Raw genomic sequence first — 15,649 nt, 5'->3', positions numbered from 1 at the left:
GGATACAAACAAGTATGATAAAAGCACAAAGAAAAGCAAGGAAATGGCTTATTTTTAAACAGTATCCTGTATTGTGGTTATCTGAGTTGGGGAAAATATTCTGAATTTCAATATATTGAGGATTTTTTATTAATAATGTGGGCAGATAGGTCACAGGTATTTAACATAACGCTTAATGTAAACATATAGTCACATACCACATGCACTTTATTTGTTTAAAACACAGAAAATCAAAGTGAATTTAAAATAATCAGGTAGTAAGCTGATGTACCATCCAGATAGGAAACAAAGTTCTACACAAGAACCAAGAAAATAGGGATAAATATAACATTTCCATTCAGGCATGTTACTACTCTTCATTAGTATGACAAATAAAAAGTGGAGAAAATATTGCAAAGTTAGATCCTAATTCACAAGTCGAATAAAATTAAATTCTCAACGGTTTAATGCTTTTAAAATGCAACGGAATCATAATAACGATAAAAAGACAGTAAAATATTTTTGTTACCTTGTACTGAAGAAGGTATCAAAAAAAAAAAGAACGATGGGGGAGGTGCGGGAGGGAGAAAATCTATAGGACAACGTAAAAATTTAAAATTTGGGAAGAACTAAACACACTATAAACAAAACTAACAGGCAAACTGTAAAATCTGGACACCGCAGCATATACGACAAGACAGGAAATTTATAACATCACGGAAGGGGCATTTGCAAAGCCAAAAGACAAGAAAAACGTCCAGTAAATACTTGAAAGGATGCTCAGCCACACAAACACTAAGAAATACTAATATAAACGCGTTTTATACCATTTGGTCTTTTACTCCGTTGGATTTTAAAATGCAAACCAAAGGTCTTTTATAACGATAGGTCTAGAGCCCCCCCCCCGCTGGGGGGGGCGGAGACGTGCCTACCTTCCAGGGCGCGCCGAACCTTCTCCTTCCTCTCCTGGGCGGTTCGCAGCGACTCCTCGCGGGCCTTGCGGTACAGGTACTCCCGGCGAAGGCGGGCCTCACGACGCAGCTAGGGGACAGAAGGTCCGATCAGCCTCTTTCTCGCCACGCACAGCCGGGCCTCGGGGGCCACCAGCCTCACCAGCCCCAAGCCTAGGAATAATCCCCAGCCCTGGGCGAGTCCCCAACATCAAAAACAGGAGCTCAAACATCCCTCCTACCATCCTGAGCGCGACTTCCACGTGGGTCCAGGAGAATGCCGGGGCAGCGTAAGCAACGCCACCCTCGATTCTGCCCTCAACCAAGAAGGTCGCTGGAGGCTTCGCTACACTCTGCTACTGTCGGGAGTGCCCAATGTTAAGATGACGGAGGGTGGGTTGGGAGTCGCAAGGCGATTGGCCAATCTGGAAGCGCATGCTTATTGGAACAGCCAATAGGCTGGCGTCAAAACGTTGTCACGTCGCTAAGGATCGCCCTTACTAAAGATGTCGCTGCATGGCTTCATTACTTATCACTGCTGTGCAGGATGCCCAATTTTAAGATGGGCAAGTGATGAACCGCTTGAGTAATAACTGGCGGTTCGAAATGATCCAGCAACCGTAAAAGCAGCACAGCGGTTGACTGGAGGCTCGCCTACCGGCTCCTGGAATTAAAGCCTCTTCTCCCTTAAAATGGCTGCCATACAGCTATGCCTCTTCCATCACCACAGATATCGCCCTACTATTAAAATGCGGCCTCTTATCGCTTCTCGGCCTTTTGGCCAAGTTCAAGTGTAAAATGCGGCCTCTTCCAAAAGCGACTCGGAACCACCCACAGCTCTACCCAGTTCTAGCCGACCGTTCCGTTGCCTCACACCTTTGGGTGAGCACAGCTAGTCAATTCTGGGTCGCTGCTTCAAGAGCGCTTGCCTTTAGAAACGTTGGGCAACTCGGCCCACGGCTGGGAACGCCCCTTGAAGGTGAGCCTATTGGTTGTCATGGCGGTATGGCGAGCGGCGATTGGGCAACCTGTGAGGAGGCTGCTTCCAGACCTCAGTACCGTGGGCCCATGGCTGCGCCGGACGTAAGGGCGCAGGTGGACTCGCTCCTTCTGCAACTGCTCCGGGACCTGGAAGAACTGGAGGCGAAGAGGGCGGCATTGAACACTCGGGTGGAGGAGGTGGGATCTTGGGGAGGGAGGGATGGGCGGGCATGCGGAGGTAAACTGAGTTTCATCTCTCTCCTCGTATCCCAGGGCTGGCTCTCGCTCTCTAAAGCTCGCTACGCCATGGGTGCCAAGTCTGTAGGTCCCCTGCAGTATGCCTCCCGCATGGAGCCTCAGGTCTGCGTCTACACTAGGTGAGGAGCCGTGCATGTTGGAACGGGTGGGCGGGCAGGGTCCAGGCTGGGGCCTCCAAATGTCGATTCTACCTTCTCGTTCTTCAGCGAGGCCCAGGACGGACTCCAGAAGTTCTGGGTGGTGAGAGCCAGCGCCCAGACTCCAGAAGAGGTGGGGCCCCGTGAGGCCGGTGAGTCCCCCTTTCTTCCTGTCAGGGCGTCCTCCCGATGTCAAAAACAAAACGTACAGGGTAACAGATGATTTTATTAAGTGTTGCGATGGAGAGAGCGGCCCAGATGGGAGGATCACAGTGTCTCAGCAGGCTGTTTTGTTTTGTTTTGTTTGTTTGTTTGTTTTTTGCTTTAGACTTCTGTAGGGAGAAATAGACAAGTTATAGGTGATGTCTTTTACAGTTGGGATAGTTTTGCAATTGGGGGAAACTTCAGTCAGTTGAACAGGAAATGTCTGGTTTCAGAGGGACAAACTTCTAATCTCAATCATTTATGAGACGAACGGGAAGTTGGAGGGTCTGTCTGGCCTTTCAGCATGTTCAGGCAAAATGGGAAAAGTAAGTGTGTGGCTCCTTGTTTACCTTGTGGTAAACAAGGGGGTATCTGCTGATCTTGTGAGAGTCATGAGGAGTGGTCTGGGCATCTCATCTGAATCATAAAGGGAAGGGTTGTTCTTTGTGGTAAGCTGTTTTCTGGAACATAAATGGTTGGAGGGATTTTGCAGCCTTCAGTGTTTGTCAGGATCATGAGCTCAGATCAAGTTCAACATTGTCACAGAGAAGACAAGGGACAGGTAATGAGACCCTCAACCTCCAGTCTGTCTTTCTCCAGCTTTGCGCAGACGCAAGGGTCTCACCAGAACCCCAGAGCCGGAGTCCTCCCCAGCCCCCAGGGACCCTCTGAACTGGTTTGGAATCCTGGTTCCTCACAGTCTCCGTCATGCCCAAGCCAGCTTCCGGGAAGGTGAGTAGACTTCTGTCTGCAGGAAGAACTTGAGTACTTAATGCCATGCCTGGCTGGGGTTAATCTGCAAAGGGTTTTCCAGGTTTTCTCCATAGCAGGCTTTTGTTGCACACCTGCTGTTTTTTCAACAAAGCATTTACTGGCTGTTGGCAGTGTTCCAGGCTCATGCTAGGTGCTGGAGATAACAGCAGGAAACAAAAGAGATAAACACCCCTCATGGAATGTTTATTCTATTGAGGGGAGAATGAAAACATGCAAATAAATAAGTAGGCCCATATATAATACCAGGTAGTGAGAATTGTTAGGGAAAAATAAGATAGGGTATGGTGGATGGAGTGGGACAGGAGTGGGTGAGCGTAGCTATTTTATGAAGGGTGGCCTGGAAAGGCCTCTCTGAAAAGATGGAGAGAACTTTATGGTTGATCTGGGGGATCAGTGCTGTAGGCAGAGGGACCAGCCAGGGCAAAAGCTTTGAGGTGAGATCATGTTTAGGATGGCAGAGAGGAGGCCAAATGGGTTGGAGTGGAGTTTATGTATCAGGGAGTGCCAGGAGCGCAGGTCAGAGGGGGCTGGGCCCACGTGATTTGAGGTACAGGCCCTGATGAGGACTTTGGGAGTCATGGGTGGCTCTGAAGAGAGGGAGGCACAGTTGGACCCACAGAGTGATAGGAAGACTGGTGCTGGGTGGGAACAGACAAGAGCAGAGGGAGGAAGCAGGTGACGGGGAGCAGCCAGGCTTGAGATGCAGGTGGAGGCAGTGAAGGAGAGGGTAAGTGATGGGAACCTGCATGTTTTGAGAATAGAAGTCACAAGATTTACTGACAGATTAATTTGAGAGTAAGGGAAGGAGAGGAATGAAGGCTGAGCCCACAGATTCCAGCAGAAACACCTGAGGGAATGAAGTTGCCCTCACCTGGTGGGAGAGAGCTGCAGCCAAGGGTAAGTCAGGACTTGGGTGAGAGTGTGTTCCTAGTGCTGTGTGGTGGAGACTGCTCGGGTGTCTGGGCACATGCATCTGAGTTTGGAAGAGACCTGGGCTGGAAAGAGAGTTTTGGGAGCCCACTGCATAACCCTTGTGTTTAAATTCCCAAGTTGCTGACACAGACACAGCATTTAAGCTGAAATCAGCAGAGGGCCTCAGAATGTGGACAGAAGGTGGGAGGAGGAAGGGGAGAAACCACTCAAGGAGACTGAGAACTAGCGGTGAGGCGGGAGCAATAACCAGAGGGTGAGAGATCCCAGAAGCCAAGAGGAGAAAGTGCTTCCTGGAGGGAGGTGAGCAGATGTGTGGCCAGCTCTGCTGTCAGGCAGGTAGGCTGAAGACTGAACTGGCGAGTGGACTGGGCATGGAGGGCCCAGAAGACTGTTAAGCAGAAACATCAGGCAAAAGCCACCTAGATGTGGATCCAGAATGTGGAACACTCCTGGGGGCAGAGAAAACAGAAGAGAGGCTGAGAACAGTGAAGGACTACTATAATGAAGGAAAGAAGGAAGGAAATGAGGGCATGCAACAGTGTTTGTTAGTCCCTGGTGGGTAATATAAGGGAGTAAAGAAAGTCTGTTGAAGAGGTGACATTTTAGTAAAGATCTGAAGGAGGTGAGGGTGTGGGTCTAGTGAGGTTCTGAAGCAGCCAATGCAAGGCTCTTCTTGGAATCTTTTAGGAAGTGTGGAGGCCAGAAAGTTCTGGAGCCTTTCCAGTCCCTGGAGATGTTCAGAGCCCCCGAGTCATGTGTCACATCGAGGATACTATGGTGACAATCTTATCTCTTCCTCTAGGCCTGCAGCTGGCTACAGACATGGCCAGCCTTCAGATCCGGATCGACTGGGGTCGAAGCCAACTCCAGGAGCTCCAGGAGAAACTCAAGCAGCTGGAGCCTGAGTCTGCCTGACTTGTGACCAGAGGCAGGGCAGTGAGCACAGCTGTTCTTTGGTGTGGCTGCCTTATCTCAGGCCTTCCTCCTTCACAGATTGCCCCTGCCCCTATTCCCACCCCAACTAATCCCTTATCCTTAAAATTTCTCTGGTTTGCATGTTTCTAGCTTTGTTAGGTGTAAAAGTTTGAAGAAGCAAACTGAATAATGTTGAAAGTCACTACTGTGAAACCACTTCTAAGCTTGTATTCTCCTAGGACACATTCATGTGGGGCAGGGGCAAAGCTGTTAGGTTAGTTCATAAATAACCAGAACAGCCTCATGGATATATCAGCTGTGGCTTCTTTACAGGATGAAATACTGCACAGTTAGTGGCAGGGAAGGACAACAAATAGGTGCTTCAGTTTCACTAGATTCTCAAAACTAATTTTGATGTAGGAAAAAAAGCAAACATGGCTAACAAATCAGGACAGTTTGATTCCATGTCAATAAAAAACATGAACACCTAAGTAGATAGGTAGTCCTTGGCAGGTTTTAAGCCCAAAAGTAAAAAAGATCTGACTTAGATTTTCAAGGGAACTCTAGGAACTCTTCTTTATCTTTATAGGAGTGAGACTGAGCTGCTTTTAATTTTTGAAGGGCCAAATGTATTTCCTGTGCTGGGATCAGCTTCATTTTCCTATTGGGTTGTTGGTATTTTTAGTAGTTTCTAGGAGGTAATCTTTATGCTGCGGGAAGATTAATCTTTTGTTCATAATATGGAATGTAAATATTTTTCCCAATTTCTCTTGTAACTTTGCTTATGGTATTGTTTTTTTTTAAACCTTTATTGTAAAATAAAACACATTAAACTGCACAAAATAATTGAATAGTTTAATGAATAAGGTGAAAGCTATAGTAACCACCACCAGCTCTCATATTTTTTTAAATTTTACTGATTTAAGAGTTGACTTTATCAATCAGCTGTTTTATCATTTCTGGATTTAGGGTTGTAAATGATATGATAAAGGAATTCTCCAGTATTTTCCTTAAGAACTTTTGTGGTTTCAGTGAGGTATGGGGTGAATCCTGCATCCAGCTTGTTTTTTCTACCATAGGTCTACAAACTGTATGTTGAACCATTGATTTGAGATGTCACCTTTTTTTTCACATAAACCCATACTGTATTTTGGAGCTTCCATTGTTTCATTGATTTTACTGTCAGTTAATACACAGGTACCACACTGTTTTAATCCTTGAGTCTTTAACATTTACTTTAATCGCAGTAGGTCCTATTTGTGGTTGGATTCGGAGGAATTGTTTTTTTATTTTGTTTTGCCACATTGAGCTTCAGTTGTCAGTGAAAAGCCTATGGAAGCACTCAAAAAACTAGAGAAAAAAAGTACATCCCTTATCACATAGGTTGAATTTCAGAACAAAATCCTGCTAGGAAGTGTCAAGCCAGTGAGATTTTGAAGTCAAAATAAGTAACAATACGTTTTTGTTTTTCACAGAAAAGATATTCACGAGGAACTCCGTCCCGGATGGGGTCCTTTATTTTAGATGTCAGTTGATGTTGAAGGTCAAGCAATAGCCTTCATTTTACTGTTTGAATGCCCAGCACAGTAGGCAAATAGGGACTGAGAAAACCACAAACGCTCTGCAACGTGCCCTGGCTCCAGTCCTTTGGGAGATCTCCCGGAGCAGGAGTTCCCGCCCCTCAGAGAGGCCCAGATGTTCCAGCCCAGGGCCCGTTTGGGGGGAAGGGGATCCTTGCAGCTGGGGCTTGCGCAGCCGCAGTCAGGACTTCCGGGGGCGGAGCGATCCCAACGGGTAAGAAACTTGTGTGAAGGGGTAGACGGCAAGCTGAGGTAAGGGATGTCTATAGAAATGAGAGATGTATTTTCAGCACCTCCCATATGGTCTAGCGGTTAGGATTCCTGGTTTTCACCCAGGCGGCCCGGGTTCGACTCCCGGTATGGGAATTGGACTAACTTTTCTTTTCGTTTCTACTGCCCAGGCCAGAAATTTGTATTTTCGCCACTAGAATGCCTCAGGTCGAATTCGGCGTTTCTTTCCAATTAAGCCTGGAGAAACGGGCGAGGGGAGCTCTGGGACCTATCATTCTGTGTTTTGAACGAAGTATTAATTTTCATCACATCATTAAAGTGTTTTCTCTATCAGTAATTTATTAATTATATAAGATACCATATACATTATAGATTTGAATACCATTATATTTAAATATTGAATAATATTTAAAATACTCAAAATTTATTGTCAATCTCTGGGTGGGGGCACCCTCCGGGAGGGAGGAAGGGATGGGTGAAGTCAAGACCCTTGCAGCTTCTGCTCCAGAGCCAGTCCAGAGGCTGGGCTGCAACAAGTGGAGCTGAATCTCTGGAGGAGCATAGGATGAAGTGCATGAATGGACTGGAGAGGGCCAGTTGGAAGAAGTCTCTGGCAATTTAATTTTCTCTGGTCTTGCGGCCACTTTGTTTGCCTTCTAGTCCAGTGGTTAGAGTTCTTAAGCAATCCAGTTTGCCCCCAACCCTTTATGGAAAGAAATTACTTTAAACTTAAGAATCCCTCTCGACCCCCAACACTTGCACACTTCCAGTCAAAAGGAGAGCCAAACATACAAACATGAGTCACTAAGTGCCTTTGTCAGTTTTCCACCCCCTTTGTCTGGTTCACTTAGTCAACCCAAGGAGGTTATGTGCAGGGCTGAGGTTCTGCCTTCAGAAGTGGACCACTACACTCATTTATTCACTCATACATTTGGTGGGGGGGAGGGGGGAGGGGGAGGGGAGAAATTATTTCTGTAATCATATTAATTTAAAGTGTATAGGTTAAAATAGGATACAGTGGAGCTGGGAAGTGATCAGTCTGTCCTCACAAGAAAAAAAGCTGAATAAACTAAAATTTAACAACTCTTCTTAGATCCATGAGAAAATTGAAGTCACGGCTGAATTGCTGCCTTGAAAATTGGGGGGAAGACTGACTACAGAGAGTCATAGTATACCAGGCTCAGAAGCTGCTGCTGGAGCCAGTAACTGGTAGGAAAACTTAAAGGCTAATTGACCCTGTTGAGAGAAAAACTCTCTAAAGACCTGATCTATAAAGGAAGTTTATTTTATTTTATTTTTTATTTTATCTTACTTTATTTTATTTTACTTTATTTTATTTTGACATGTTTAATATTTATCGTTCTTTTGCAGAACAAGAATCTTAGGTTTTTGCTACCATGGTGGCTTAATTTAGACAAAAATAGCTAAGATGCATCAATTTATTACCATAGCAATTTTAACAGCGACTCACTAAGTTATTAACAGAACCATTTTCTAGAAAGTACTGATCTAGTCACATGAATATGACATAGGTGAAATATGAGAACAGTATAAACATTTTGTACAATGCACTTTTAGTTCTCCACAGTTTGCTATAAAGCAAATATAACTTGGCTCTGATGTAGACAGTTATATAATTTTCAAGTTTTTCAGTGTGAGAAAGTCACTGTGACTGTGGCCCTCCTTAACATGGAGCCCATAACACTCCCTGGGCAGATTCAGACCCAGGGAACTCACACATCTATAAACAGACTAGAAATAGCCAGTCAGGTAAATGTCGGTTTTCCTCAAATAAAAACTGAAAACAAACAAACAAACAAAGATTTTGCCAGTTAGAACAGTTTCCAGTTCCATTTGGGATCTAGGCATGGATCCAATGGCCATCAGACTCAGAGTCAGAGCCCTCAGGAAAACTGGAAGAAATTTGTCAGAGATGGCAAAATCAAAGGTTTTCTACCTCAGCTACAGGGTGATCAGCACAACCTCACCTCTCCTCCTGACTCCTCAGCCAGGACAGAGAGAAACAGGCAGATTCACCAGAGGAACTGGGGCATTCTTATTTATAAACTAAGGAAATGAAGAGGCCCCAACCAGAGCATGTACAGATTTTGTGAAAGAATAAAGCCCTTGAGTATGACATTGGTCAAAGGCAAAAGAAGAGATTTCTATCTGCAGTAACATCTTTGTTTAATTTTTCCCAAGGGGAAGCCATTTTAGATTTCTAAGTTAGCATGACTGTGTAAACTTTGTTTAAACCAAAAGCCTGATTTATGGCCTGCCAAGCCATAAAGGAAAACCATCTTGTCCTTAAGGTATCAATGAATACTCCTACCCCTTCGCCTTTAACATTGCATTAATGTTAAATTAAAATTTGTGATTCCTGCCTATATGTTAATCTGTAATCTTTTGACCTTTTACAAAACGGAAAAAAAAATCTATAACCCTGTACAAAGTGTTCGTTCTCTGGAGCATTATCTTTCCTGTGAAGAGTGTGTTTCCCAGGCAGCTGTCCTAACTTGGGCTGGAATAAAACTTTCTTTCTTTTAGAGTTTCTGAAAGTTTTATTCATTTCGCATTGACAACCCTCACATTCTTGTGGGTTTTACCTCCAGGAACCCTACCAGGTTCTTAGGGTCAAGACTGGAGAAGAATCCCCTGGTGCTCTGGCAAAAGGAGGGAAAAGTAACCACTTGGAAATATGCCAGAGCACCCAGTTCTCCAACAAAGGCCTATCCTCAGGGAAACTGTTTTACTAGAGCCCACCCAACCTGCGGGAAGAGAAGTACCCAACCCTCTCTAGCCTTCCTGTCCTCTAAAGACTCTAGGGAAAACTCCTTTGCCTCCTCCTAGCTTCTGGTGGCTCCTGGAAATCCTTGGCATTCCTTAGGTTGCAGATGCATTGCTCAATTTCTGCCTCCATCTTCATATGGCCTTCTTCCCTCTATGTTTCTCTCTGTGTCCTCTTCTCTTCCTATAAGGAAGATTAGTTATGGACCCAATCCAACAGTGATTGGATATGGGCCCATTCCAATCCAGTATGACATCATCTTAACTTAATTGCATCTTCGAAGATCCTATTTCCAAATAAGATTATACACATACAGGTTGCAGGTGGACATGAATTTGGGGGAAGACACTCTTTACCCCACCACTGAGCACATGTTGGAACAAATTACAAGACCAGTGGATTCTTGTAATATAGTTCTTATGAATGCTATCTTGACTCAGTTTTGAGGCTCTGGCTGCAGGCTAGTCAATTCCCCTTCTTGAGTAATTAAATCCACACCCCAACCACTTTCTTTATCAGGCTCTCACACTATGGGCTGCTATATACCTATCCTAATCACTCCAGGGCCAGATAACGAGACAGGGGAAGCCCCTATGCCCCCGAGCCTGCTGAAATGATTCAAACTAACCAATCCTAACTCTGGTTACCCTGCCTAATCCATTCATTCCCAAGGAAATCATCATAAAATCTTTTGTGTACAGGTTCCTCTTCACCCTGTCTGCCTTTTGACCTCACCATTGGTCATTCTTTGTCCCCCACTGCCACCCTCTTGCCCCCACATGATGTGTACTTCTTCTCTTGAGAACTTTGAGTAAAATAAACTATCTTTTCAGTATCAGTTGTCTCCTGATCTATTGGCCTTACCATACCTAAATAATAATAATAATAAATAATCATAATAAATAAAACCTACCAAAACAATTAGCCCAGCAAAGCAGGATGGTTTGCTTCCACCAAACGACATGTCACTAGACTTTTCTGACTTACAGGTTCTTCCAGACAGCAGTAGCTCCCTTAGCAGGTGTGCCACCAGCTGGCATGTTGGTGCTGTGGGCCATAGCTGCTTTTTGTGGCCTCTACCAGATGTTGCTGTGAATCTACTCCACAAATTGTGAAATTTGTGAACAGTCCTCCCTTGTGTCCTCTCTGAGTCAAGGTGTTAAGTGTCTAGGACAGCAGCTGGGGGCAGCTCAAATTAATTGGCTACTTCTGATTGTTAAAAGGTTCCTCTGAAGGGAGTGAGGTATGATCCCATCCAAGTGGCAGGGTATGGGTGTGAGTAGCCTACTGGTCAGCAAGTGGTGGGGCCAATGAAGTTATTATATCCTATAACAGAATCATTTTATTTGGCCTGTTCCACACTATGTAGGAAACTACTCTCTTCTCAAGCCATTCATAGGGTCAATGTGAGGGTATCCTAGTGACCATGGCACCCACAGGTCCTGTGATAAAGGAAATGATTGTTATACTGTTGCTTGTCTAACTGCGTGACTCAGCGGGGTAGGAGGGGCCACATGGATGAAAGCCAATAGCACAAAGCTTAATGAAAAGGGAAAGGTTGGGGGACACTACCCCTACTCTGTCTAAGACCCCTGAGGAAGTCACACCATTGTTTCAGGAATGTAAAACTCTGGGCAACACTCATGGGCCTTTCTGAGTACTGCTCACCAGCACACCGAGGGCCTTATGCTCAAAACCTGGATCCTCAAAGTACTGATAAGGCCACTGTTGCTCTCCTGGAAGTGGATGTGGACCCCTCAGAGGTCAAATTAGACATCATGGACAGGGTGGCCACCCCCTACAGATAAGACCATTTGGGACCACCAAGTACTTTGGTAAATACTCAAAGGTCAAAATAGTTTGGGACAAACAGGAGACTAAAACAAAAACTAAAATTTTTACCCGCCTGGACATACAAGTCATTTTTAAAGATTTTACCAAAAAGACAATGAAAAAGAATTGGTACTTCAGACCAAGAGCTAACTGCACTATCCCAAGAAGAGGCTGTTATAGCTTTCTAAGTACAAATCCCCAATCTTTGGGAGGTGTATTTGGATGGCTTGGAAGGAGGAAGTGCCACCTATTAGGGGCTCCTCCCTCTCCCCTGCTTTTGCTGTAACCACTTAGAAGGTACACACATAGTGTTATTAGCCAGAGACAGAAACTAGAAATTGTGGATTCAGGCAACTAAAAGACTAAGACGAACAAACAAACTAACCAAAAAAAAAAGAAAAAAAGAAAAAGGAAAAAAAATGCACCCAAAGAAATGTAGATGCAGGGTGGAAAATAAAAAGTAAATAAAGTATATATATTTAATTTGACTCAATTGTAAGTGGAAATTTTACTAAAAGACTTCATATAATAAAAAACAAAAGGGCTTTTGTGCCTCAACAATACAGGTTCTAAATTAACATCTGCTAAAATGCACCAACTGACAAAGCTTCATGGTCTTAATGCTTGGGCTCAAATTACAGTTATACCTGGGGTCCCACTAAGTATAAACATTGTACCCCCTATAATCTTAGGAAAGGCACAAAATATAAAAGAGAAAAATAAGTATGTGTCACTTTAACCATAGCCTTGCCTAAATTTCCCATAACCATAGTACTTATTGCTCTAAAATATCCCAGATTGGACATAGATCCTCTAACACAATGAGGAATCAATTAAAATTAAATTAAGTTTTTGACATTTACAAATTGGCAGGATAATAGTGAGACCTCCATAGACCTCCCATTAATATGGCCCAATGTAGGTTAGAACAGGGCCTTTATGGAGTAAATCTATTGTAAAAGACCTAATTAATAGGGCGCCTGGGTGACTCAGTCGGTTAAGCAGCTGCCTTCGGCTCAGATCATGATCCTGGGGTCCTGGGATTGAGCCCTACGTCCAGCTCCCTGCTCAGCGAAGAGCCTGCTTTTCCCTCTCCCTCTGCCTGCCACTCTGCCTACTTGTGCTCTCTATCTGTCAAATAAATAAAATCTTTAAAAAAAAAAAAGACCTAATTAATGAAAGTGATTATCCCCACTGATTCTTTAACAGCTCAATTTTGTCTGATTTTAAATAACAAAAAAAGCATGGATGACTCAGGATTGATTACTGCAACCCTAATTTTGTGGTCTTATCCAGTAATTGTTTTATACCTAGTGCCCAATATTATTAAAATTACTGACTCCATCCAATCAACAACTGGTAAATCTTTTGCTATTACAGATTTATCTAGTATGTTCTGTTCAGTGCCAATTTTTCTCAGCTGCAGTTTGCCTCACCTCCAAAGGGACACAATATACTCTTTCCAGGCTGCCCATGGGGTTCCTCACAGCTTTACTATCACACATAATCCATAATCTTTACAGACAGGATCTTAACTACATAGCCTTTCTCCACAAACACCAGGATGACATTACAGTGATGACCGTCCTCCAAGGATACTCATTGGACATATTCATTAAGGACAATTAAGGACATACAAATCTCTTTTGGGTTCTGGTGGCAACATATTCATTTACAAATTTTTCTTAATCTCACTGATGCTGCTACTTACAAATCAACCTATTTTAAGTGAGTTTCTCCAACAAATACTTTAGAATCTGTCCAAATTAAAATCAACAGTTACTTCCATTAGTGCCCTCAGAGACTCCTTCATTGGAGAGGTTTGATTCCTTTTCTTATGCCCCCTGGGGTCTCTGGATGACATATAATGTTATAAGTTGCCCCAAAGCCTCTGGTGCAAGAAGTTGGTCCTCTTGGGCCTGGAATAAAATCTATTAAGATGAAAACTGCTGGCTACATACTGGGATCTCCTGGAAATAAGGGCTCTCACAGACCCTGAGCCTGTGACCATCCATACCCAGCTGTCCATTATGCTTTGGATCATGGAAACAGTATATCACAAGCTCAACATGGCTATACAGGTCTCCTGAAGACAGGATGGAGGGAATCCTGGGCCCTCTGGCATATTCCACCTACAGGATGGGGAGGCCTTCCCTGTTCTTAGTCCATTGTCAGATGCCACAGTGCCAGAGGAGGTCACCCCTCCTCAAGATCACTTGGCTACCCAGTGAGTCCCTTGAGATAAATTGAGTGAGCAGAGATGGAAATGTGTAGACTCTATGGACAGCATTGCCACCATCACAAATGGAGCTCAGTGGAATATTACTGCCTTTCATCCTGTAGCCAAGATATCTCTGATAATAGATGGACTAGGGATCAATGCAATTGGTCAAATTTAAGGCAGTCATCTTAGCACTAGATTGGATCCTCTGGCCATCAAATGGTCCCATCTGCACATTCATTACAAACTTTTGGATCATTGCTGAGAGTTGTCCCCTTCAGGATAAAGAACTCTGGAATCTCCTGCCTCACATACACCAAAATATAAATAAAAATCTACCACAATAGGAAGACTTGCCAGGATGTTCTTTATTCTCTTCAGGGTTACAGACATTTCCCAAGGTACAAATATTACTTCTCAAAATACACAGTGCTGGGCTCTTAAAAAGTATTTAGTAAAACTTTTATGTCCTTGATAGTTCCCAGATAGTTTAAAGGAGACATATGGTCTCCTCAAACAACTCCTTTTTCAAATTCCAGTCTGACTAATGAATCTCTTCTTGCCCCAGGCCTTAAGACCTAATTCACAACCATAATTATTAATTTTATGTGTCAACTTGGCTGGGCCATAGACTGCCCAGATATTTGGTCAAACATTATTCTAGATGTTTCTGTAAGGGCATTTTTGGATGGGATTAAGAATTAAATCAGTAGACTTTGAGTAAAGCAGATTGCCCTCTCTTATGTGGGTGGGCCTCATCAAATCAGTTGAAGGTCTGAGTAGAACAAAGAGACTAGCCTCCTTTGAGCAAGAGAAAATTCTCCAGCAGACTGCTTTCCAATTTCATCTGTAATATCAGTCCTTCCTGGTTATAGAGCACATTGCCTTTAGACTGTAACTGCAGCAATGATTCTCCTGGTTTGCTTCCTACTAGCTCATCAGGCAGATTTTGGATTTGCTAGCTTGCATCTCTGAAAAATCCTGACTGATAAACCAACTTTAAAAAAAACTTTCCCATTGCAGCCATCAAAAAAAAAAAAAAAGGAAAGAAAGAAACAAATCTTGCCATTTGCAATGACGTGGATGGAACTAGAAGGTATTATGCTAAGCGAAATAAGTCAATCAGAGAAAGACAATTATCATATGATCTCACTGATATGTGGAATTTAAGAAACAAGGCAGAGGATCATAGGGGAAGAGAGGGAAAAATGAAACAAGATGAAACCAGAGAGGGAGATAAACCATAAGAAACTCTTAATCTTAGGAAACAAACTGAGGTTTGCTGGAGGGGAGAGGGGTGGGAGGATGAGGTGGCTGGGTGATGGACATTGGGGAGGGTATATGTTGTGGTGAGTGCTGTGTGTTCTGTAAGACTGATGAATCACAGACCTGTGGCCCTGAAACAAATAATACATTATATGTTAATTAAAAAATTAATTAAAAAGAACAAAAGCCCCCCAAAACTTTACCATTATTCTTTCTTATACTTTAAGGGGGTTATGTTTTGCCTCCATGTATACAAAGACCCCTTTAATATGGCTCTCTCTATCTCTCTCAACTTTTAATTTCATCTTCATCCCATAAGACCTGGAGTCCTGGTTGAAGGTGCGTACTCTCCTGGGACTCATTAACCATTGATTGCCCCATGGGCCAGGTAGTAGTCATCTGATATGGGACCCATTTGAGTCTAAACTTCTACCACTCAATAAACCCTAAATCCCCAAAACAACAACCAAAAAAGTCTTCCTTTTTTTTTTTTAAGATTTTATTTATTCATGAGAGACAGAGAGAGAGAGAGGCAGATGCAGAGGGAGAAGCAGGCTCCCTGCAGAGCAGGGAGCCCGATGCAGGACTTGATCGCAGGA

General features: G+C 43.7%; 1 protein-coding gene and 1 non-coding gene across 2 annotated transcripts; both read left to right on the top strand.

Moving 5' to 3' along the window:
- Positions 1–1,965: 1,965 nt before the first annotated feature.
- On the top strand, positions 1,966–6,286 carry VMA22 (vacuolar ATPase assembly factor VMA22). Its single transcript, XM_028105361.2, has 5 exons — positions 1,966–2,108; positions 2,184–2,287; positions 2,375–2,457; positions 3,110–3,241; positions 5,019–6,286. The coding sequence occupies exons 1-5, from the start codon at positions 1,998–2,000 to the stop codon at positions 5,129–5,131; spliced, it is 543 nt and encodes a 180-aa protein (XP_027961162.1). The 5' UTR covers positions 1,966–1,997; the 3' UTR covers positions 5,132–6,286.
- A 719-nt stretch (positions 6,287–7,005) lies between these two features.
- TRNAE-UUC (transfer RNA glutamic acid (anticodon UUC)) lies at positions 7,006–7,077 on the top strand. The gene has a single exon. It is a non-coding gene; the product is annotated as a tRNA-Glu (tRNA).
- Positions 7,078–15,649: the final 8,572 nt, after the last annotated feature.

Source organism: Eumetopias jubatus, unplaced genomic scaffold, assembly GCF_037043125.1.
Source record: "Eumetopias jubatus isolate StellerSeaLion01/CBP00866 unplaced genomic scaffold, mEumJub1_p1.0 scaffold_3, whole genome shotgun sequence".
NCBI lineage: Eukaryota > Metazoa > Chordata > Mammalia > Carnivora > Otariidae > Eumetopias > Eumetopias jubatus.
This window is presented reverse-complemented; position numbering and strand designations above follow the sequence as displayed.